At 29.6% G+C, this 26,666-nt stretch overlaps 1 protein-coding gene across 1 annotated transcript; it reads right to left on the bottom strand.

Annotated features, from left to right (window-relative positions):
- Positions 1–916: 916 nt before the first annotated feature.
- Positions 917–9,188, bottom strand: LOC132937060 (zinc transporter ZIP1-like). The gene is made up of 2 exons (XM_061003893.1): positions 7,994–9,188; positions 917–1,152 (listed from the first exon to the last, which is right to left on the bottom strand). The coding sequence occupies exons 1-2, from the start codon at positions 9,177–9,179 to the stop codon at positions 1,028–1,030; spliced, it is 1,311 nt and encodes a 436-aa protein (XP_060859876.1). The 5' UTR covers positions 9,180–9,188; the 3' UTR covers positions 917–1,027.
- Positions 9,189–26,666: the final 17,478 nt, after the last annotated feature.

Here is a 26,666-nt window from a genome sequence, read left to right as displayed (position 1 = left end):
TTTAAAAATAATAACTAATGTGGGTAGGTAATGGCCCGGACACAGAATATAATATTATCAATTCTTAAATTGTTTGCATGAAATAAATGTTTCTACATAACCACTAGACCTTACTTTAAATAAATAGATTTTAAAATATTTCGTTTTGCGTTATTTTTAGTTCAATGATATTCTATAAATTACGTTTTGCGTTATTTTTCGTTTTATGATATTCTATAAATTACGTTTTGCGTTGTGTTTTATTTAATGATATTTATAATATATATTTTGTTAATCGTTATGTTTTGTTTTACGATATTTAATTATTTTTGATTATCGCTTTCCGTTATAATTACGTTTTGACAAATTTCAATCGTTTTTTGTCAAATATAACGTTATAATCATAACGTGATTATAACGATTGCAGGCTCTGAATGGGAGTTTAACATCATATTGTGTGGTTTTTCATCAACTGCTTACGAAAAGTACAAGCTGGGTGACGGTGGAAGACATAAGCGCCAAAATATGATAAGAAAAAAATAAGTTGAATCTTAGAAAAGGACGAAAATCGCATCGTATAAAAGCGTCAAAATCCTAGTTACCTGTGTGCAACAGTTCATAAATATGAAATTTAGAACTGTATATTATATTTTAACAATTTATTATTGACATTTTTTTAATAAAATCGAAAAAATCAACCGATTTATTAAAATTATAATTTTATATTTATAATTTATTAATTTCTTTTATATTTACCGACCATTTTTTATAAGATCCACATTTTTAAATAACTACTCATATGAAATACAACAAAGGTTATAATAAGTATAATGAATAAAATATTTATTTTAATAAAATAAACATAATTATAATAGCTACCAACACCCAAACTACTTTCTACAAATGTTAAAAAATGTTTACTAATAATAATAATACTTAAAAATCTGTTTTTCAAATACTACATAAGAACTATTGAAATCAAATAATCGTTGAGCTTAGTAAAATACTGAATTTGAATAATTTAAAAGTTTTAATCGTGACCACCATGTCAATGATTGTGGTCGTGATGTGCGTGTTCATAAAATGTATGTTCATACGATGTATTCTCATGATCGAAATGCTGAAAGTTGTCATCTGTGCCGTGGCTATGACTGTGGCTATGACTGTGGTGACCTGAAAAGTTATATAATTATTAATTAATATAAAAATATAAAATCAAACACAAATATGTGTATGTATAATCAAAACCACTTTAGATTATAGAGTTATCAAAATACTGTCTCCACAGACGTGTTATTATAAATATGTTTATATATTAGACGAGCTGTAATCTTGTGGTCCCTTATGTTAATCACCGTACATTAATACATTTTACAACACGATCATTCATATTGTATGTACATTGTAAATTAATGTAAATTAATTATTAATTATAATCGACCTATTATGAAACTTGACGGTAAGGACATTATCTGTGTTCGTATGTCGGATTTTACGAGAACTAGTTCAATGTTTTAGGAAGTTATGCATTATATAATATACCGTAAATTAAAAATGCTCATAACTCACTTAAAATCTGAATAATCGTAAAAAACCAACATACAAACACCGATACATATTTTGCCGTCCTAAGCAAAAATGCCGCAATTCTGATTACGGCTTTTGATTACGTCAAAAATTAAAACTGTGTGTAAAATATTCGAGACAAGGTTCATCGATAACTGAACGAAAAATAATATTTGTCCGATGTATAATGACACCAACATTTCCAAAAATTATCAGTAATTTAAAATTATATATATAAGATACGTGCGATACGGCTTAATGGCAACCGGTTTCCTAAACAACAACGCCGCAAATATAGACTATGGAGAAATGCTAAGTAAAAACGCCGCGTTTTAAACAAAACTTACGGCAATATTTCTAAGCAAACTGTTGTTACGGCGTTTATGCTAAGCACCGATTATATTTTATTACTATTGCAGCAATATTGTTTTCTTATGAACATAAAATTCTGGATAAATAATAATAGTTATGGCATTTTTATTTAGGAAAAACATGTAGAACTATAACATTAAACGTATGATCTCATTTTTTTTTTCGATTTACGGCATTTTTTCTTGGGACGGCAGTATTGTTTTTTTTTTTTTTTTATTTATTTAAAGGTTTACAGGCTTCAACAGCTATGGTTATTAGCCGACAGTGACAAAAAAAAAAAATATAAAATAAAAATAAAAAGTATAACATTATTAGATTAGATTACAGTAGTTATAGGTTGAATTGACATATTTGATTAAAGGTTATTTAAGTAAGTTTACAATTATATATGGGCTTAGTTTATATTTTATTAATAAGTTTGTCTATGGTAATGAATTGGATGATTTTTTGAGTAGATTCTTCGTTGAGGGCTTCTTTAGTGTTGGGAGGGAGGTTGAGGAGTGTGCGAGTTGGCTCGTATATTGGGCATTCTTCGAAAATATGTCTTATAGTGATGCGAGTTTGGTATGTGTTGCATATAGGGGGTTGGTCTTTGCTGATAAGGAAGGAGTGTGTTAGAAACGTGTGACCGATTCTGATGCAAGTGATGGCAATATTTTGACGTCGGCTGAGGTTCAGGGGAGTATACCATTGTTTAATTGAACTTTTTATGTACTTTAGTTTGTTTGTTGGGGAGGTGGAGTCCCAGATGTGTTGCCATGACTTGAGGGTTTTGTGTCTAATTGATGTGAAAATGTCGTTGGAAGATATTTTATCAATGGTGATGTCGTGTACGTTTTGACTAGCTAAGGAGGCTGCTTCGTCGGCCATTTCGTTTCCTTTTATGCCTACATGGGAAGGTACCCACATGAAGTCAATATTTTTTTGGGTGTTTATTAGTTCCGATTGAGTTGTTTGGGTAATGGCAGTATTGTTCTTACCACTAATTTTCATAATAGGTCGATTCATTCTAACTTTTAAACTAGCAGAGGTAAACGTGATCTGCTGAGCGTACATTTGCTATGTTACGTACTTCTAAGGTGTAGACAACATGTCCACTTAAAGAGTTCGGTGTTTGTCAACCTCTGTACAATGGTGACAAATCATTAAAATCATTAAAATATGCCAGAGATGTAAGACTGAACATTTTCAAAACTTATCATGAAATTAGAAAATTTTCAAAGGTTGTTTAATTGTAATGTTTTGAAACTTTTCATTACCTGCCAAAAAGTAATGAATACTTTTATTGAAATATTAATTTAATTTTAATACATAAATCAATAACAGCTAATAAATGTTTATAAGAACGTTTTTTTACGATAGTTCAGTTTTGTAGCAGGGCATGCGTATACAATATAGCGTAAGTAAACTAAAAATACTCATAACTCCCTTAAAAACAAAAATTTTACCTTAAAAGGCCAACATACAAACATAGATAATGTTCTTATTATCAAGTTCCATAATAGGTCGATTCACTCTAATTTTTAAACCAACGGAGTCAAACGTAGCTGAGCGTAAATTTACTATGTTACGCACTTGCATGAGACAACACAAATCTGTGTAGCGTCCACTTAAGAGGACGTCACACCTGAATGTGTTTTCTCCGTTTTACAAATGTACAACATAGCAAAAATTGTTTTGCGTGAGACAATTTTTCTCGCACCTTATTTGTTGTAGAAGTAGAACTACCAAATTATCACAACACGTAAAGAAGAACTTTATCTGTGCAACAGTGTATTTTTTTTTTTAATAGCTCTGTCCAGTCATTTTATATAAGAAAATAAAAAAATCAAAAATACGTAATGTTTAGAAGTAAATAACTTTTATAGTATTTATGTTATCTGACATATAAGCACGCTGTTGCATTGATAATTTTTTACCGTAAATGTTCAAAAAAATTGGAGCTACTACTACAAACACAGAAATATAAAAGTTGTCCCGCGCAAAACAGTTTTTATTATGTTGTACACTTGTTAGACGGAGACAACAATGCGGGTGTGACGTCCTCTTAACAAATTATTTATTTTTAAAATATACAATATGGTCTTTAACTTAACTTATCTTAATGTTATAATATTTTTTCTTATATAAAATGTATTATAATATCGGTTCTTAATATTTGTTTTATTTACAACCTCAATAAGTAAAAAAAAATATTAAATAAGGTAATCTAATAATTATAGGTATCTACGTGGAGCGTGGAGTACTTCCTTCCGATATAGCATAAAAATATTTCCAAAATATGGTAAAAATTTTTTTAGGAAAATAATATAGTTGTCAAAATATTTTTAAAAGTTGTGTAAATAATTAGGAAATATTTTAGTTATATTATTTGGCCCAAAATTTCATATATTTTAATATATTTTATAAAAAACATTATAATATAACATCAATTTCGTGCGGCTCTTGAACCAAATTTTGACTAAAATTAATAAATATATAATTTCATTAGAACCGTAAGATAGTAGTTTTTATTGCCATCGGTTTCGTTGTCATTTCGGTATAGATTGGTACGGCAGAAGCCAAAAATAATCACTGTATGTTTCAACCGCGCCAGAGTCGATGACGATAACAACAAGATTGCTGTTATCGCGCAAAACTAACTTAATGAATCTCAATGGTTGTTTGGCTTTTTTTACAGATGTGCTTCAATATTTACAAACTCTTAACATGTTATCTTTACAAGAAAAGGAAAAACTCATTTCTGATATGGCCCAGACTATATTTAGCTTTCATAACAAGTTAAGGCTTTTTACGAAAGACCTTCGACTAAAACATTTGCTCTTTTCGAATGTTTGAAGAAAATTAGTGAAAGCCTTCCCGACATTCCGGTGAAAACTGAAGGATACTTGTGTAAGATGTCAGGCCTTGCTGAAGAAATCAATCGCAGATTTAATGACTTGAGATCACTTAAACCTTCATTTTCATTCCTGGAAAATTCATTTGCTGTTGATATTGTGAGCGATGGCTATTCTATTTCATCACCAATAACAAAGGATACAGCAGCTGTAGATTTGGAGCTACTAGAACTGCAAAAGGATGAAGGACTAAAAGGACTCAAACGAAGTGGCGTTTCTACCATACAAATATCCACTAACAAATGAGTGTGCTATAAGACTTATTTCAATCTTTGGCACTACTTATGTATGTGAATCGTTGTACTCTAATCTAAAATGTATTAAATCTAAACATCGATCTGAACTAAATGATGAACATTTAAGTGAACTTGTACGAACTGCACTTACAAATTATCAGCCAGATTTCAAAAAACTTACAGAAAAAATAAACACTCGGTAAACCTCTTCTCATAAGTAAAACAACAATAATTTTAATAATAATGTCAATATTCAATAAAAGTAATGTTTTTTGTACTATAAAAAATAAATATTCTTTCATTTGATTTAAAATGAAAAATGTAGGTATCTTCATTTTATAAACATTTTTTTACAATGTGGCTCATCTCGAATTAACTTTATAAATTTGCGGATCCCAAAGTTAAGGTTAGTTGCCACCCCTGATCTATTGAATCTACAACAAGAGAAAAAAAAGTTCACGTATTTTCTGTTAAAACAAAATATAATTAAAGCGATCAGACCAATTAATGTGATGTAATATTGTTATATAATACACACACACTATTGTTCAAACAGCAAATAATAACGTAAGAAATATATAAATATATAAATATACCTAAATTATCATTCGTTTTTATTTTCTTGTTTTTTTTTTTACATGAGTCATAGGTAGATACAATGTATAATATAATCTACGTATCTATGTGTAGGTAACGGTTATTCCAGTCCACACGTCATTGAATATATTAAAAACAAGAACCTACCTAATAGGTATGAATGCATTTATTGAAGTGTAAATAAAATATACAGAATTTCGTAATTCGAATAATAATTGACAGGTTTGATCATAATTAATGAATGCATAATTCTCTACGTTAAACTAAACAACACACATATTACAAACTGTCACTATCTATTTATAATAAATTATCTTAAACCATTAAAATGTAAATGTTTACAATTTTACATAGACTGATGAATAATAAAAATAAACTACCGCAATGATAAAAAAAAAATTTTCAGTCTCACACCATCCAATTAAATGTATTTGGGAAATAATGTACTATACGTTTTTTGTCTAAAACTTATCAAAGTACCTAGGTACCTTTTTATCAAGAACATTAGATTTATGTAAGTCTAACTTATTAAATTGAGATATTAGTTTTACTCTAACATTTCAAATAAACTGTTTCAATTAATTATTTGTAATTTTATATACACCAATAAAATAATTAGTATGAAAAAAAAATATTTTAAAAATTAAAGTTATTTTAGTGGATTGGAGTCTTACGTTTTATACTTACGCATTAGTATAAAACATTTGTTAATTAGTTATCGGAGTTTTGTATATCCTTCACATTCTACATTTATTATAGTTAGTCTAGACACATTATAAGAACATAATATTTTATACGTTTGTGTAAAGTACCTATAAGTGATCTAATGTGTTTGGGAATTCCTAAAATGTGATTTAACAGATAGTCTCACAATGGTGTTAGCTCCAGTTCGCCGACGCCCAATATTTATCTCACAAGGTATATAAATGTGTACTTACAACAGTTTTAAATAAAACTAAAAAAATAATATTCCTTATCTGCCTGCTCCCCCCCCCCCCCCCATTGGAATATCATCTAGGTTTATAAATTGTGCCATTTTTAAATATTTTTGTCATACAACTTAGACCCCCCCCCCCCCAAAAAAAAAAAAAAACTGGATCCACCACTCCTATGTTTGAAACTATTTCGATACAAGTTATGATTGACGGAGTTAGGTTTGCAAGTTGTCCGACTTATTGCCCCCTTACACATATAGTTAAAACAAATAAATATATATTTTTACAAATACAATTATGGTCAGACCCAACTACGAAAATCAACGACCTAATTATGAAGCTTTAACCACCAACCCAGACGTAAAATATTAAAGAAAAAAATGTATATATTGCCACCACGGTAATTCAATGACGTCAGCCCATTATACAAGTATTATTCATCAAAGTGATAAATGGGTGAAATGCAATAATACAAAACTCGTGAATCTAAATATATTTACGTTATAGTTTTTCAGAAATATTCATAAGGTATATGCATACCTATAATATATATATTAATATATTAATAATATGATACCATATTATTTATTTACTCAATCCATAAAACAACAAAGATATTTCGTCTCCACAGTCCAGAGTTTAACCTCGCTAGAAAACTTAAAAAAGTTGTAATATCAAGTAATTTAATTTAATTTAAAAGTAAATAATGGCTAAGTAGTTTGTTAAAATCATTATAAATTGTTTGTACTTGATGAAGTGCGATAATTTAATACAAATAATTTAACTTTAATAGTGTTATGTTAATATTATACAAATATAAAATTGTGATGTCTATGTTTATTTCATAATTATAATATGTTTAGTTATTGTTGTAAATATGAGTAGCCGCTAATCGTAGTTAAAATAATTTGTATTAAATTATCGCACTTCGGCAAGTACATACAACGTTATTATAAATAATTATCGAAGTTTTTACACGTAGTTGACGAAGTATTTTTGTTGAGTAAATATAATACAATTATGATTGATGATACGAGTTGCATAAACATTTACTTTTTATTATTTTGAACTATATTACTGACCATTTATAAATTAAAAGTAAACCGTATTTTTCATATAACTTTGAACTTAACTGAGCTAAAAAAACAAGTTAGGAATAGGATAACTTAACTTAATTCAATTAAAAATTATCAATAACTTGTCCTGGCTTGTGATAATATACACACTTTATACATGCACATTATTATCTATAATGTTGACTAAAATTTTGATATTTTGTTCTACTGCTGTTAGGTCAGGGCCTACATTACAGGTATATATTGTAATATTGAACAGCACGAGATTTTTTATTACAAATAATTGATAATTTTAATTCGAGTCTTATGTATTTAAAAACCGTTTAGGTACTCACTTATCATCTGCAGCACCAACATAACGGAGAATCCAAGGATTATGGCCATGAGGTGCGAGAATCCCGATTGTTTGTGTCTGGCGAGCACCTCGAAGAACACGACATACAAGAGAGTGCCGGCGGCCAGCCCCTGGAGAACGACGGCCAACAGTCTGGGCGTTCCATCAACAGAACCATCGTCACCAAAGTGTACGAGCAACATGCCAATAGCGATTCCCACTGGTGTGACGATAGCAAACGTGGCTACGTAAATTATGAGAATGGCCCTCTTGGTCTCCAACCAGGCCAGTTCCAAGCCGATGCAGAAGGCGATGATGAGCTTGTGCGTGGCTACGGCAAATAACAGGTACCATGTGTGGTCGACGCGCTCTTCCAACCCAATGGCCAGGCCTTCAAACACCTCGTGAAACGATAGGGCCAGAACGGCAAACAGGCCACGAAACGACTGTCCAGCTGGTCTTCTCACTTTCCGTGACCACGAAGCCTGTTTTTCCGCATCAGCACCGTCACACGTCACCTGCCGTTGTTTAGCCCCTGGCCTGCTGGGCGGTGCCACTTCCTGGAAAATTGGCCGGTACCGTTCCTCACTTGACTCGTTCAGGTGTTCCTTGACAGCGGAAGTGGCCGGTGGTTCAGTAGGTGTCTGCAAAGTGGATGGTCTCGACGATGGAGTACGCCGCCTCAGGCTCATCGACCGATGCAGTACCTCCTCGCTAGGCTCGTTGTCTACGTACCAGCTGTCCAGCACGGTGTGCACTATCTGGTCGATAATAAATACCAAGAAGAACCCGGTACAAAATATAAGATCGCCTAGGTTCTCAGAGCCGTAGCCGTCAAACAGCTGACCGTCGTGCTGTAACTGGGTGACACCCTCCCGGACTTCTGGCTGCAGGTGTAAGAGCGTGGTGAATAGCAACACGCCACCACCGAAGCACAACAGCAGTGAGACTAGTAGTGACGAATCGGTGGCCGAGTGCCCAGGGTGCGAGTGTCCGGGGTGCGAGTGGCCGCCGGTTTGTTGCGATGGATCCCCGTTTGGGTACCACCATTTTCTGGAAATGAATTTCATGGGTAACACGCCCAGCACGAACGATCCGAGGCCCAGGACGAGCATGGCAATTATCTTGGTAACCACGATATGTCCCAATAACGACAACGCTCCGACCGCCATCCCGTCTTCCGCCATTCGATTGTGTTTAGTGTATTCGTGAGATATGCCACTGTACTCGGGGTATAAATGCGTACCGCACCTGCTCCGAAATAAATTCCAATAAATAAATAAAACATTTGTGACGAAAAAATGAATATTTACCTGTGTATAATAATATGTCGGAGGGTCCCGCGTACGCTGGACCGTTCACTGGAATGCGGCGCTGGATACTGCTAAACTAGTTTCTGTGGTGCAGCGCTATACGTTTCATACTTGTCGTGACGTACGGCGGCGGCGGCAGCGGCGGCGGATTACCAGTTACCACCACCACCACCGCTGTCATCGTCACCACCACTACCCCGCCAACTGTTGCCGCCACCACCTACCATACTACGACCGTCCCTAATTTCACACACACTGACCTAACACAATATGATACAATGTACACAATTACGAATACCAACATATATCTTCATATCTCAGCTGCCTGTGTAATGTGTAGACAATATAATATAATAATATGTTATATTTCATACGCCTTTTAAACCGGGGACGGAACTGCTTTCGCATATCACTTCGAAAAGGCCCCCTCCCCCCCCCCCCCCAAATGATTTATTATAAAGCAATAATAATATACTTTAACTAATGGCCTTTGTTGTCAATTTTAATAACTTTTAGGGATGAAAAAAAAACAATAATAATATTACGGCTGTTAACGATAACGGCGTACAGCGAAGAGTACCACTACGGTAATAACACAGAACGTACTTTCCTCTAACCCTTTTATAATATGTGTACGGTCGATGTTCACGCTGCAGCTTACGACACGACAATGGCTGTTCAGCCTGCATTACGAGTTAAAATTGCAAAACAATAACCATCCAAATCCTTCCGAGGAATTTCCGAGATCCGACATCCAGGACCAGCCGGTCTGTAGACGCGTACGATCCACCGCTTCGTGGACCAGCCTAAGGGCCCGTTTTACAATCATAGTTTAAACCTCGCTTAACCCACTGATTTTACCAACCGAATTCGGTGGTTTAACCTTAGTTTAACGATTGTAATACGGGCACTTAACCCGCCGTCCTTGACCATCCATTGTGACCGCCTCTTTGCGAGCCGTCATACGCCCACCGCTCTTGCTGCCTCGCACTCACTCGTCGCCATCTTGCACACTCAGAATGTTCTTCACCATCGCGTAGAACAGCTGGCAAGATAAACGTTCAATATCAACACACAGTTGCCAGTTTATTATATTATATCATTTACTGCCTATAAATACTATGTATATATACGTATAAATGCTAAATATATATGAATATATAGTGCTACAATAATTGTCTATTATACATTATAATATTTATAATCAATGATAGTATAAAATAGTAAATAATTTTTGTTTTATTTTCTTAATGCCTACCATTTACAGTACACAACTATATTTAAAATTATAATATGTATCTGATTATATACAAATATATGAACGTACACTAAGCTAATAAACAATAACCAAATGTAATATGTTGAATCCAAATACCTAATAAAACAAAAGTACCATAAGACTTATTCCGTGTTAAAAATTAAATTAAATTCGTAAAATTTTACAATTTAATTTAGTATTTTGCTATCATAACTTGGAACGATGGTAATAAATGTAATATTAATAATAAGTATTAATACCCGCATAGGTTGTTTATCAATTATCAGCAATCGTCAGCGTCGCGTCGAGCATCGTCCCGGTTTCGATGAAATAACTTAATAATATGCTATTTTTAATTAATAAAATTAAGAGGACGCCACACCCGCATGTGATGTCTCCGTCTTACAAACGCGTAACACACATAATTTACGCTCAGAAATTCACGTTTTATGCTATTAGCTTAAAAATTAGAGTAAATCGACCTATTATGAAACTTAATGGTGATAGCATTATCTGAGTTCTGTTTGAAATTTTTTTACGATAATTCAGTTATTAAGTGAGTTATGCATGTATAACGAATGTAAATTAAAAATGATCATAAGTCATAACTCATTTAAACACTGAATTATAATAAAAAAAAGCATCCAAATAAACACAGATAATGTTCTTACCATCAAGTTTTATAATAGGTTGATTCACTCTAATTTTTAAGTTAATGGCATAATACGTGAATTTCTGAGCATAAATTTGGTATGTTACTTGTTTGTAAGACAGGGACAACGCAGATTTTTACTATCAATATTACCAAAATCGGTACACGCCATAATCGACAAATTATAAGTATTTTTGTTTTTACCGCATATTTTATTAAGTATTTGAGTGCTTTGTAAGTGATACACATATTTTGTCTAGGAAATTATTTGATATTATTTATGTTATAATAGGTATAATAAACAATATTATAGTTCACATTTATTTTAGGGCATAGGTAGTACAAGTTCTGACTCCTAAATTAAAAAGCAATATAAGTATAAAATCACCGTTCAACAAAATGTGTAGTTAAAACTAATAAAAAAAATGAATACTTATATACCTATTTCTTCACGGTCACAGCGTCGCGACACGATCATCAGACGTCAATCGGTGCGTCGAGCTTGTTCCGATTAAATACCGATTACCAAATACCGAGACAACTTTAGTGGTAATATTATATTTTTTTTTATTTATAAGTGAAATAACATCAAATATAAATATAAGATGTTTTTCTGATATATAGGTACAACGTAATTCTACAAAATAAAGAGTGATTGGGAAAATATACAATTATTTTTATCATATTTTGAATTTATTGTAATTAATATAATTTTTATTAAAAAAAAACGTTTATGAATTTCCATCTGAAAAATAATTTACAAAAAGTGTTAACGTAACGTGGTTAATTATTTTAAAAATACAACAAAATATCAAAAATCGATTAATGGGAATACGTTAGGTACAACACTTATATAAGTTTTAACTTCACAATATGATATTATATTACAATGAAAATCTTCTGTGTTTTACATGCAAAAAAAAAGAAAAAACAGGTCCCCTAGCGAATGGTGTCGTTACCTATACCGGTCTCCCGAGGCACTATCAAAGTTTTAAACTTCCCTTCGAAATGGCACAAGTGGAAGCACTTTATCTTCTATATTTGTAACCTATTTTTTTAATTTGTAACTATTTTTAACCAATTTTTTAAAATGTATGTAACTTTGTAGTTTAAAAGTTACAACTAATTTCTCAATGAGGGGCCAAATTCACGTCAGCCCCCCCCCTCACTTTCACCAAAACGATTGAAATTAAATTCATAATTTTCCTTTATTTGTAACCATTTGTAACCAACTTTTCAAAATTTGTAACCTGACTGTATCAATACTAATACTAATTTCTATTAAATCAATACTTTGTATAAAAATTAAATACAATAACTAGTTATAAAAAAAAAATAACAATTTCAGTACACATGCAAATATAAATCAAACTAGAACTAATTTTTTTTCAGGAGTCATATATTGTATTTGAAACGTAAAATACCTACTTTGTATTATTAAAGAATAATTAAAAAATACAATAATTTAATACACATGAATACGAGATACGTAATTTACGCATTACAACGCGTAAAAGTGTAGTCATAATAAAACATAATAGTATAATATTTACACAATATTATAAGTTATAACTAAACAATGACGGGGAGTATATAAAATGTCCAAATAATTTAAATTAAATCATTTGATTAGTATATAAAGTACTTAGACACTTAATAAAAGGTACCCCTAACTTTAAAAATTAAATGTTTTTATCTTTTGCCAAATTATTATGATAGTGTACAATAATTTTGTAACTATCATGACATTGGTTACAAACCAGTACCTATAGTTACTAGTTATCAATGTCGTTGTAATGTCACTTCTATAAATTTAGCGTTGATATGTACCTACTCGAGATTGGTGGGAGCCACGATGTAGAGAAGATAAGGTGCTTCCACTTGTGCCGCTTCGAAGGGAAGTTTAAAACTTTGATAGTGCCTCGGGAGACCGGTATAGGTAACGACACCATTCGCTAGGGGACCTGCTTTTTCTTTTTTTTGCATGTAAAACACGATGTAGAGAAGATTTTCATTGTAATATTATATCATATTAAAACTTATATAAGTGTTGTACACTTGTACCTAACGTATTCCCATTAATCGATTTTTGATATTTTGTTGTATTTTTAAAACGATTAACCACGTTACGTTAACACTTGAAATTTTGTAAATTATTTTTCAGTTGGAAATTCATAAACGTATTTTTTAATAAAAATTATATTAATTACAATAAATTCAAAATATGATAAAAATAATTGTATATTTTCCCAATCACTCTTTATTTTGTAGAAATACGTTGTACCTATATATCAGAAAACATCTTATATTTATATTTGATGTTATTTCACTTATAAATAAAAAAAAAATATAATATTACCACTAAAGTTGTCTCGGTATTTGGTAATCGGTATTTAATTGACGCACCGATTGACGTCTGATGATCGTGTCGCGACGTGTCTATGACCGTGAAGAAATAGGTATATAAGTATTCATTTTTTTATTAGATTTAACTACACATTTTGTTGAACTGTGATTTTATACTTATACTTCTTTTTAATTTAGGAGTCAGAACGTGTACTACCTATGCCCTAAAATAAATGTGAACTATAATATTGTTTATTATACCTATTATAACATAAATAATATCAAATAATTTCTTAGACAAAATATGTGCATCACTTATAAAGCACTCAAATACTTTATAAAATATGGGGTAAAAACAAAAATACTTATAATTTGTCGATTATGGTTGTTTATACCGCTAACTTTATACGAGGGTCAAAAGCTATTTTTGTTGGTTAGGAGGTCTACCCCATCATGTGAAAATGGTCATAACTCTGGTACAACGAGGTCACAAAATTTAAAAATTCGGTTACAAATGGTTCAAATTAAAAGGAAAATTATGGATTTAATTTCAATCGATTTGGTGAAAGTGGGGGGGGGGGCTGACGTGAAGTTGGCCCCTCATTGAGAAATCAGTTGTAACTTTTAAACTACGAAGTTACATACATTTTGAAAAGTTGGTTAAAAATAGATACAAATTAAAAAAATTAGATTACAAATATTTTGAAAGTTTTTTTAGTAAAGTGGGGGGGGGGGGCTAACTTCACACACGTACTTTTTTTTTATTATGCTAAATAATAAAGACAAAATTGAGAATGTGTCTTAAAAAATATTTATTTATTTACATAAAATATACATTTAAATTTTAGATTTTTTCATAGGTACTATTATTTTTTTGACAGTTTAACAGCAATGATTTTTTTTTGATGATAATGTTGAATTTATTTGATGATTATTATCTCTTCGTAATTTGGTTGAAGTTTAGTTGAATTTTTCATTCAACATTTTTTAAACAAGAATTTGTTAGTTTGATTCAGTACTTTTGTTTGATAAAAGTCATCCAAGAAAAACTTTTTTCACATATTATATATGTAGAGCCGAATCTACAAACCAATTTCAACACCAGACAAGTAGTTCTGGAAAATCTTCCTCGGGTACTCATTTTCAAAATTCTATAATCTCAGAAAACTCTTTATATTTGCATTTTAAAACTGTCGAACTTTGAAGTGCAATCATTTCCAATTGCATATTTGGGTTATACATTTGGAGATCGTGTGATAGATATGATAAATGGATTAATAAATAAGTTATTTAAATCTTTTTCTTTTTTAAATCTACTATTATAAACTATTATATAGTTATGATATGTGATTTTCAAAAATCGTCAATTGAATATTTGTCGGGAAGATCAATATATTTTAATCGTACAAAGTGATCTAAATTTCCCATTCTTAAATTACTTTCGAACAGATGAAGTTATATGTTATTTTATATGATACTAATGTGCCACTTTGGCCATTCTTAATTTACACTATGATCTTAATAACTTGTGACAGAATTTCAGAATTTTTTTTTTCATTACCTATATATATTTATGTGCATAAGACGACGATGCGGTTTAAAGTTTTATATATCTTGTTATTGTTTAAATATTATAAATTATAATTTAGTTAAACTATTTAGTTCGCGACTATAGTATTGCCGTATAAACTGAAATTTACGAAATATAATATAATATTTTTTGAAACTACTAAAATGTATGACAAAGTTATAATCGAACCAGTGTCGTTAACACAAAAAAATACTTAAGGTTACATAAAAAAAAAATAAATATTTTCTTCAACGATTCAAATCGTTGTATTAGTCTGGATACATATACTCGTAAGATATACGCTGCCGTTTAGACTTCGGATCTATTACGTCACATACATATATTTTTCAAACGCCTGTATCTCATTGAATAATTAGGCCATTAGGGTCAAAGTGTGAGACCCTAACCACATTTCTTAGATAATGACATACTATAAATCTAAGTAAACTTGTTTTTAGTGTTGTGATGTCCTTTAATATCGTATTCAATTGTTTTCGTTATATTTGTTTTAACAACAATAATGCGTTAATCCAAATATTACATTGTTCTTCCACAACACAAATTTTTAAAATCAATTCTCAACCTATACATGAAATAGTGTTAATAGGTAACAATAATAATAAATTATTGTCAAATATTTCAATTTAAATCTTTTATTTTGTGTCTGATTATTTCCTGTGAATAAAATAGTTCCGAATGGAATAATATTGCATTACATATAAAAATAGGTAGTATTTTTAAATTTTTTTAAATTATTTTTCCCACGTGACGCGTGTTTATTATTTAAACAGTAGGTATTAAGGGCCTGCACGTGACCTGTTTTTTGCTCAAAACATTCCTTACAGGGAATACTCTGACGCCTCGTAGAGTGATTCGATTTTCAGTGATGGGAAACGATAGGTATCATTTTGTGTATCGATATCGTTCCGATTTGGACGATATTGTATCGCTATATCGTAAGCTGTCATAAGTTGTACGATATCGATATCGTATCGAAAATATTTTTAAATTATTTTAAATATTACCTACTTAGTACCTAATAGTTATTAATTATTACTTTTTACTATTGGCTGGATTTTCATGTTTTTACATGATATATTTACTGAGAGTACCTATGCGGTTCCAAATGGATAAGCTTTCTCGACAATTCATTTTCGTATGAAATGAATCACAAAAATGTTTAGCGCATGAAAAAACATACCTATTTTAAGGTTAAAGAATATATTTGTGTGCAAAATAATATTTTAGTAATATATTACCATATTGGGATTTAATTCGAGCATTTTATAAAAAATGTAATGGCCATTACAATTTAAATTTTTTTTAGAAACTGGTTTATCAGGTCAACAAGACGCAAGGCAATATTGATAAGAATATCAATACGAGGAGAATGACTATACTCTGTTTAATTTAAGAAACGTAGTCGACCGCTACGACATCCGTTTATAATGATATTGCGTATTGTTAAAATATCTAAATATAGTTTGATATATATTGTTAGTCTATTGAGACGTGGTATTTTTAGGCAAAATATTCGTGTCAAAACTCGTTTGGCAAAAACTATGGCAACCTCTATACAAATATTCAATAAATATTAGAGGCATAAAAGAATTAAAACATAAGAACTAAAATAAAATTGAAAAACATACACGACAAAAATATTTTGGTAAATACCAAATCTTAATATATTCATAATATTATTTTCAAGTTCTTGTTCGTATTAATAAATATAATGTTAATCTAATGATTATTGTTTTATTAAAATACCTATGTACTTCAAATTGGATTGCATCATCTTTTTTTCTGATCCAAACGAACTGCTAATTACAGTGGCACGAACACCATTACAAAATGTATAGGTACTTAAGTATTTGATTCGTTTCTTAGGTTAGGTTAAAAGTTATTTTATCAACAATCACTTTGAAAAATACTCAATCGACGAATAGTTATTCAAATAGACGAATCCTATCATAATATCAAAATATTAAGTATCTATTTGGATTAAATTATAATTATTAATACTATTATTATTATTATTGCGTAACTAACATGTGATTCCAAAAATTATTGATTAGAAAATTGACATATTACTAAAACGGCCCATTTCATTTCAATCCGACTAATATAAGGTATTTGATAATATATTACACCTCATTGAAAAATAATAATAAATAATAATCATGTCTCAATAATCAATATTAAAAAAAGGTTTTTTTTTCGTTGTTTAAAATAATTTCATAATACAAATCAAATGAATAAAATAATACCTACGAAAACTGTATTTCATCTTGTGTAATCGCGATTATTGTAAAATACTAAAATACGATATACATACGTCGAGTACCTAGGTCCATCATCCATGGTTATAATAACAAACCGTTTTTATCAAACGTTTATTACAATATTAAAATTCAAAATATATTATATGAATAAAATCGTACAATACCTCGTGCATTCAAGTAATAATTCCTATTGACATTATCTTTCGACAGTATCAACACTGTCGATGCAAAATGATATTATACACACGTTTGACGGTTAGTTATTTCATAATTCCTACCTACATATTATATAAATGTTGAATACACTTAATAAACTTCAACTAGTTCAACTCTGTACTCGTATTATACATATATTGTTTATAGTAAGTAGTAGAGATGTTCCGGGTACCCGGCAATTACTCGATCATATTTAAGACTCGGCCCTTACTCGGTACCCGGCGAAATATTACATTTTTACTCGATTCATATCCAATGGCAAACGCTGATAATCTATTTATAAATGTATGCATACCAATTAATATAACGAGGAAAATCTAAAATTCTAGGGTAATAAATTATAATTTATTTTGGTACATATTGGAATAACCGAACCGATTAACAATAGCCAGTTGATTATAAACAAATCATGTTTTTCTTCTACGAATTACAAAAATAAATCTCGTGTTTACTGTCTAATGTTTATATAGGTAGTTGATACTTGGTACTTTGATAATAGTTTAATACCCATTTTGTATTCACATTTCTATTCGGCCTGTACTCGATACCCGGTTAGTGTTAAAATTTTTACTCAGCCAATACTCGATACCCGGTTAGTACTATGAATTTTACTCGGCCGATACTCGATACCCGGTTAGTATAACAAATTTTACTCGGCCAGTACTCGGTACCCGGTGTAATACCAGATTTTCTACTCAGAACCTCTAGTAAGTAGGTACTGTAACGTGGTCGGGGGAACCTTATTATTAGTTATTCGATATTAGTTATTCAGAGAAGGTTTTCTATTCCTTATGGATAAGTTTTCCGTAGCTGTGGCTAGAGCACCCTATATGGGATATTTTATCAATAATAAGACACGTTTGGTTTACAGATCTGTAATAATTATTATATTTAAAATAATACTTTACTAAATATAAAGATGGCTGTTGATAAGTGTATAGGTGAGTTCGCTCCTGTTGATATGGTTATTGTCAAATTAACTGCCGTGTGTCATTTTAATAATAACTAATAATGTGTATAGGTCAAAAAGTGTCAAGTGTGTATATTTTGTATTGGTAAATCCTATAGTGTGTGTTTAGTGCATAATATAATATATATATAGGGTTTAATGAATGTTACAGTACCCACTTAAATATTAACGTCAAAGTCAGTTACTATGCTATTTCGTAAATATTATACGATAGATGTATGCCCAATACAATATTTTAATGTTATATTTTGTTTTCCATCAATAGCCACGACCATCAAACGGCATCATCATCAGTCATCACTTATCACTCGTCACATACCATGGTACTATTTTACCACAACGTTGCAAAACGAATTTCTCATTTCAGCCGCGAGTCCGAAACCAGTGCCTTGCACCCGAATTAACCGGAACCATGGTCTCAATACAAAACTGAACAACGTATTAAAAGTCGAGACCAAAATACCAAATATACTAACAACTAATAAGTAATAATACCTATAATCAATTACTAATACCTATATAGTATTATTTTCCAACCAACTTCCCAAACGGTTTTATTATAATTTAGTAACAAATATCGTAATTTGTGGCTATATTTACAAATTTTCCGGATAATCGCCAAATCATAATTTTTATTCTCTACAGTTCAACTTCCCTATGGCCTTCCTACCTATTTTTAACACTTAAGCCAACTTATATCTATCGACTTGACAAGTTGAAAATAAATAGGTAGGTACCTAATAAGTTTCCCATTGTTTTAGATCTTGTAGTTTCTTAGAAAAATGTAACTACTGTACATTTATTAACCGAGTTAGGTCTAAAACAAATATATCGAATTCTTGTTAGAAATTAATATTTTATTATAAATAACATGAACCAATTATTTTTTAAATTTATTTTTGGCTAGACAATTTTTGGGGGTCTTAGACCTTCAAAAGTTGTGTTTTTCCTAGACAACTAAACACCTGTATTAACCAATATTAACCCGAACAATAACAGTTATTAAAACCCGAATGTCTGTTTAAATGTTTTATTCCGGTATTACCCGAATACATCCAGTACCCAAAAGCCGAATAAATTATTCGGGTGCCAAGTCCTGGCCGAAACTCATTGGTAGGTACCAGCTACTACCGTACCTAAATGACTGCACAGTATAACAAACCCTCTAATGTCAGTCTCGGTCGGCTGGAGCTTATTTTCGGATGGGAGACCGTTGATCCGATAAAACTAAATCATTTTGTCATTCCATCTACGCACGTGTATGTAGCGTTGGTTGATATTATGTATTTTGACAAAATGTATGACAAAAGGTGGACAAAATCTTTTATACGAGAAAAACATGCTAAATCAACCATAAAAAGATATGTTTTATTGTATCTACGATGAAAATGGCATTTTTTGGCGTTTTTTTTTTTGCACTAAACCATTATAATAAAATCATATTAAGGACGTTAGGTTTAAAGTGGTTTTATTTTACTTATATAATATGAAATCTATTCATTATTTAAGTAGAAAAGATGGTACGTCGAATATTTACTTTTTAGATAATATGATATATCATTATATAGGTAATGCTGTAAATAATAAGAGTACAATACAATTGAATTATCTCCATTCAAACGGAGCTCGGTGTATCCATTATTTGATGAAGAAAAAAAAACAAATAATTTTAATCAATACCTAGAATATCACTTATCAACTTGTTTTGTAAACAATATAGTTATGTACAGTATTATTATATTTGATGTTCAACCGACCATTTTATGAAATTTTTTTCAATACCACAAACGTAAAACAAAATGTAATTATATTCTATAATCATGTTGACTCAAAACTCCTTTAAGTAACGACAAAAATAAATGTCTATAGGTACTAAAATTATATAAAAATAACATTTTCAAAATATCAACTAAAATATAGCAAGTAGATATACAATTGATTTTTAATTTTGGTTGCTTTTTAATGCCCAAATATTTGTAACTTTAATTGTTAAATTAACGATATTTCCTGGTTATACCTATAATGGGCTACATAAAATTATATTTTTTTATTTATTTAATTTAGAATAATACAATTCTACACAAATTGTTGTTAGCAACAAAAAACATATATTTTGTGATAATTCCACTTTAAGATAGTGTGAAAAGCAGTGTGAAAAAAAAATCCGTGTCCCGTTGTCCCGACAAAAGTTATGCGTGAGGCGCATTTTTTCCCGTTTTTCAAGTCTGTCCCGTATTAATCACGTGTTTCCCCTTACTGTTAATTTATAATTTTTGAGATTTATTTTTAAATAAAATCGTTTTATATTCGATATTATGTATGACATTATTCAACAGAATATTAGAATCCACAGGTACTTTTCAATGGTATTTTTTAATTCTTATTTTGACCATTTTAGCGGATATAAAATAAATAATGTCACATTATTATTGACCGCGACGTAAGACGTAGGTACTTATACTGAGTTATACCTAACAATATTATTATTATTATTATTATATTATAGTACAATCACACCGGGCACCGAGCAGTTCGATGTGAAATGTGTGCGTGTGGTGAACTGTAATATAGGTATTAATATATATTTATAGTTATTTTAAAATATCCATAACATCAGATTTGTTTAACACTACCTATGTATGTAAAAACAATTTATTATTTTGTTTTTTTTTTGGAGTTTCCGGTATTTTTATTTTATTTCTTTGGCCACTAGCTTCTCTAAATATTCATTTTGACGTCAGTAAGTATAACATCTGAAGAAATTATAAATACGGTACCTAGCTAATTTAGATTTAATTGTATGAATCATTTTACTTTTTTTGGAATTACAAAGATATCAATATACCTAAGTTTATTATTATGTATTTTCTCAAAGCCTAAAATATTATTAAACGTTGATTTATATTTTCATGAAAAGTTTATTGTATATATATATAATTATATAGATTTTTAGAACCAGATTTTTTTCTTAGTCGATATATTTATACACTTAGAGAACGTTTGTGGTATTATGTTATTACGAGCTTACAGATGAACGTCATGAATTTATTAATTATCCAATGTATAAACTGTTTGCTCGTAAAACTGTATTTTACTTTCCTGTTAAGTCTTTTTTTTATGTTAAATGTAGGAAAATGTAAGGGGAGTCTTGTATTACATTTTCAAAGCTATTAGATATAAATAAAACATTTTTTTATGAATTTCTTACTTCAACAAATTACCGATTTTTGTGATTTAAATAATTTTGTCAGACGTTCATACAAATTATGGTCGTTTTACGCTTAACTTTTTTCTAGTTTCCACTAACAATAACATATGAGGAACATTCTATTACATTTTCAAGTTTTTTCCCCGAACAAAAATTATTAATAATTTAAAAAAGGTGGGCAAGTAGGTGTCGCTCTGCTGTACAGTAGGTTAGAAGTGGTTCACTGAGCACCATTATGGATGGTGTTCAATTTGAATTCAATCATATAATATCATTGTCTAAGAAAAACCATTCTGAGTGAAGACTCAGGTCAGTCAGCCTACATATATATATATATATATATATATATATATATATATTTACTATAAGTATACCTATTTGATGATATTATTTTGAATAAAGTAATTTATAATTGACCTATTTAATTTTTAATCCTTTGCTATAAAAGTTAAAGATTTTATACATTTTTAACTACAAAATAATTATTGAATTTTAATTTTGATAAATGTTGTAAAAAATTGCTCATTAAAAAAAAAATTTGCATAATATGTATTTTTAATATTTTTCAACTATTATTGTAACAATATATCAGGAGCTTTGTATTGAATTTTCACGCTTTTTTGCTCAAAAAATAAACCTTAATTGGTATTCATAAAAAAAAAACTAAAAAAAATTTTAAATTATCCGTCAACAGCTCAAAACGAGTCAAAATATTTTAAATTTTTATCAATTATAGGAATTGATAAAATAAACATTTAGTGAAATATTCATGTATCTAAAGTTATTTGTTTTTGAATTACAACAAAATAACAAACTCGCTTCATCTGAAATCGAGTGAATATCCAATTTTGTAAAAATATGGACTTCAAACGCTCATAAAAATTTAATTTGATTTGCTTATAGACATTTTTTTTTGATAAAGGTAGACAAACTTATGAGGAATCTTGTATTACATTTTCAAATCTTAGATTTAAATAGAAAATTTTTATGAATTTCTAATTTTTAATTTCTAATTATACGTACTTTGTCAATATTTGAATTTTAAATGCTTATAAAAAAAATTTGTGACTGGATTTTTAATATTTTTAATCTGACTTTAAAACAATATACTAGGAGCCTTCTATTAAATTTTTAATCTCATAAACCAAACAAATAAAATTGTGTTGATATTAACAGAATCAAAAACAAAAAAGAATTGGAAACTGAAAAGGTCTTTAAACAAAATGTTATGGAGTATTTAAATTTCTAATATAAACATCACTCGATATTCCAGGAATCTACTATTTGTTTTAGATTTATACCAAAAACCAAATAAGATTTTCTCAAAAATCAATTTTGCTTGAAAATTCCCGTTTTTCTTAATTTTTCTTTTGATTTTCACGGCACATTTTTACTTTTGACCCCCCTAAAGTACCAACTAGATTCACTTCCCTATCAGAATAGATACGGTTGAAGAAGCTCTTTTACGGTCCTTAAAGATGATGACGGACACAAAAAAAGTTTTTAAGTCGTTAAAGTATACATTTGACTAGTGTTACGAGCAACAACGAAAAATAAACATTTTTTTAACCTTCACCCTTTGACGAGTGAATTTTTTTTACCATAATCACCCACATAGTGAATTAATATGACAGTATAGGCAACCTCTATTACAAACAGAACAAAATAATAAATTTTAAACAATATTACATTTATGTTCTAATCAAGTAAAATTTTAGACAGTTCCAAAATATCATTGACAGATGGCAGCACATATTGTGTGTTCAAAATTTGTACAAAAACAATTATTACTATAACTAAAATTCGATAAACACCACAAATCAACAATGACGTAAATATTATATTATTACTCCTTGTGAATATACATCAATATTCATTACGATATACATACTAAATTACGTAAATAGGCGTCAATACTCCTCAAAGGGAGTTGAGGATTTTTAAGTAGTTCATCAAGATGCCGGAAAATATCCGGAAAATTTCAGAAAGAAACCGTTTTTTTCCCAGAGCATTAAAAAATTTTGAAAAATTGGAGAATATTAAAATAATACATCTCCAAAAAAAACCAGTTTTTGGAAAATTCAAAAAAAGCAAACTTTTGGATAATTAAAAAATTGTATTTAAGCTTAAAAATTAAAATAATCAAAGGAATAAAAAAACCATTTTAAAAAAGGTGGATAAGTGGATATCGCTCTGCTGTACAGTAGGTTACAAGTATGTAATGATATAATATCATTGTATAAGAAAAACGATTCTGAGCGAAAACGGTCAGTCAGCCTATGAAATTACATAATACCTATGTTTGATAATATTATTGTGAATAAAGTAATTTAAATATTTACCTATTTACGTAGAACGTTGTTTTAAATTAGCTATCAATCCTTAGCTATAAAAGTTGAGCACTTTATCCATTTTTAACTACAAAATAATTATTAAATTTTGTCAACATTTGAACTTTAAATGCTTAAAAAAAAAAATTGTGCATAATATGTATTTTTAATATTTTTCTACTGTTATTGTAACAATATATCAGGAGCCTTATATTAAATTTTCACGCTATTTCCCCAACAAATAAAATTTCATTGCTATTTATAGAAAAAAAATAAATAATTAAAAACTGACAATGTCCGTAAACAGTTCAAAAAGAGTCAAATTATTTTCAAAATTGTATCGTGTATAGAAAATTCTAATATAAACATTCAGTGAAATTTTCAAGTATCTTAAGTCGTTCGTGTTTTAATTACAATAAAATAAGAAAATCGTTACATGAGAAATCGAGTAAATATCAAATGTTCTAAAAATATGAATTTCAAACATTCATAACAAATTTAATTTGACTTTATTCTAGACATTTTTTTTTTTTTTTGATAAGAGTAGAAAAAATTGTGAGAAATTTTGAATTACATTTTAAAATCTTATATTTAAAACGAAAATTGTTTAGGAATGTCTAACTCAAAATATTTTGCAAATTTTTGTCATTTTTACGTATTTTGTCATTATTTGAATTTTAAATGCTTATAAAAAAAAAAAAATTGTGACTATGGATTTTCAATTTTTTTCATCTGCCTTTGAAACAATATACTAGGAGTCTTCTATTAAATTTTCAAGCTCTTTTAACAAACAAATAACATTTTATTGATATTTATAGAAAACAAAACTAAAAAAATGGAAACTGATAATGTCCGTAAACAGCTCAAAATACGTCAAAATATTTGGAAATTGGTATGGTATATAGAAAATGCTAATATTAACATGCAGTCAAAATGTCATGTACCTACATAATTTGTTCAAAAGTTGCACCAAAAACCAAAATCGATTTTCTCAAAAACAGATTTTGAGTAAAAATTCCTGATTTTCTTTAATTTTTCGCGGCGCTTTTGAAAACTACTGGGGAATTTTTACTTTTGAATCCGGTTTAACTCAAACAATTTGTTATCTTTAAGACATCGTTTCAACAGAAAAAAAACAATTTAAGACAAAAATACAGTTTTAAAAAAAAAAATAATAAATTATCCATTTTGATTTTATACTATTGAAAACATATGTTTTATCCGTTTTAAACTTGAGATGTGTACACTCAATAAATGTGAATATAATGTAAACATAATTTCGACAGGAAGGTTAGGTTTATATATATATATTAGTTACTAACATTGTATATTATTATACAAGGTGATTCGCCGAACACGCTCACCCCCGATTTGTCCTTGGATTATGCAGTAGTTGGTCAAATTCTGATTTTTAAATATTCTATCATAATAGTTCTTATAAATACAATATATTTTCAAATATATATAGCTTTTTTTTCATTTAAAAAGTAATTACACCAATAGCTTGTGGTGATAATAAGCATACGACATTTCGATGGTACATTGGACTTTATACACTTGTATTAATAGGACACTAAGTCGCCCTCGTGCCAAAAGTGACCAAGTGCAAAAAGTGACCAAGTGAAATAACATGTTTAAATGTCTTATTTTGTCCCTATTAATATACATAATACATAATATATTATTGCATAATACATATACATAATATAGTTTAGGAACCACTGAACACTTAATTTTGGCTAACCGACATCTCAATATAATTCTTACGTGTAAAAATTGACTATGTCACTTGTTCATTTGTTGCAAATTGAAAATATAACGGAAATATCCTTGTACTCCGATACATGCAGTGGTCAAAATCGAAACCAGTTTGTAGCAGCTTTATTTCTATAATATATTGTCACTCATTCAAGGATCGAAACTATAACACACAATTTTATGGAAAGCGGACATTCCTACATGGAAGTAGACAGCATGCACAGCACCATAGAATCGGCCAAAAAAAATGTTCCCGTTTACACTATGCAGGATTGGCTAACTATTTGTCGTCTTGCTCGTTCAAATAGACACAATAAAAAATGTTCGAACTACACAGTGGAAGAACTGAAGTATACAGATTTTTTGGATTTAAAAAGCTTAGCAAATATGATAATGAAAAATCGTTCCTTGGATATAAAAGGTAATAAAGTAAACTGGTTGAAGATTAAAGTTTTGAAATATGAAAAAAATATGAGTGGTGTTATTCAGTTCAAGTATAATTATTCTGATAAGGAGTTTAATATTATAGGTATTAGTGAAAGGGGTAGACCAACAAAGTTTCCTGATAATTTGAAAAACTTGTATGACAAACCCCTACCAATTTCAGCACTTAAAAAAAATGATTTAATGAAACTATGTAAAACTCAAGCTATACCAGAAGAATTCCACGAATGGTATAAAACTATACCCTCATGTTCCAAAAAGAAAGAAACTGTGATACTATCTGAATCTGAAAATGATTCTAATTAACGACTGGATATTATAAATAGG

This window comes from Metopolophium dirhodum, chromosome 1 (genome assembly GCF_019925205.1).
Source record: "Metopolophium dirhodum isolate CAU chromosome 1, ASM1992520v1, whole genome shotgun sequence".
Classification (NCBI taxonomy): Eukaryota; Metazoa; Arthropoda; class Insecta; order Hemiptera; family Aphididae; genus Metopolophium; species Metopolophium dirhodum.
The sequence above is the reverse complement of the archived record's forward strand: the minus strand, read 5'-3'. Positions and strand labels throughout refer to the sequence as shown.

What these genes read in the sequence shown, in the direction of transcription:
- LOC132937060 (XM_061003893.1), bottom strand. Translation starts at nt 9,179, where the DNA reads ATGGCGGAAGACGGGATGGCGGTCGGAGCGTTGTCGTTATTGGGACAT. An exon ending in GTTGGTGCTGCAGATGATAA is followed by an intron (nt 1,153 to 7,993) that starts GTGAGTACCTAA and finishes ATAACTTTTCAG; the next exon opens with GTCACCACAGTCATAGCCAC.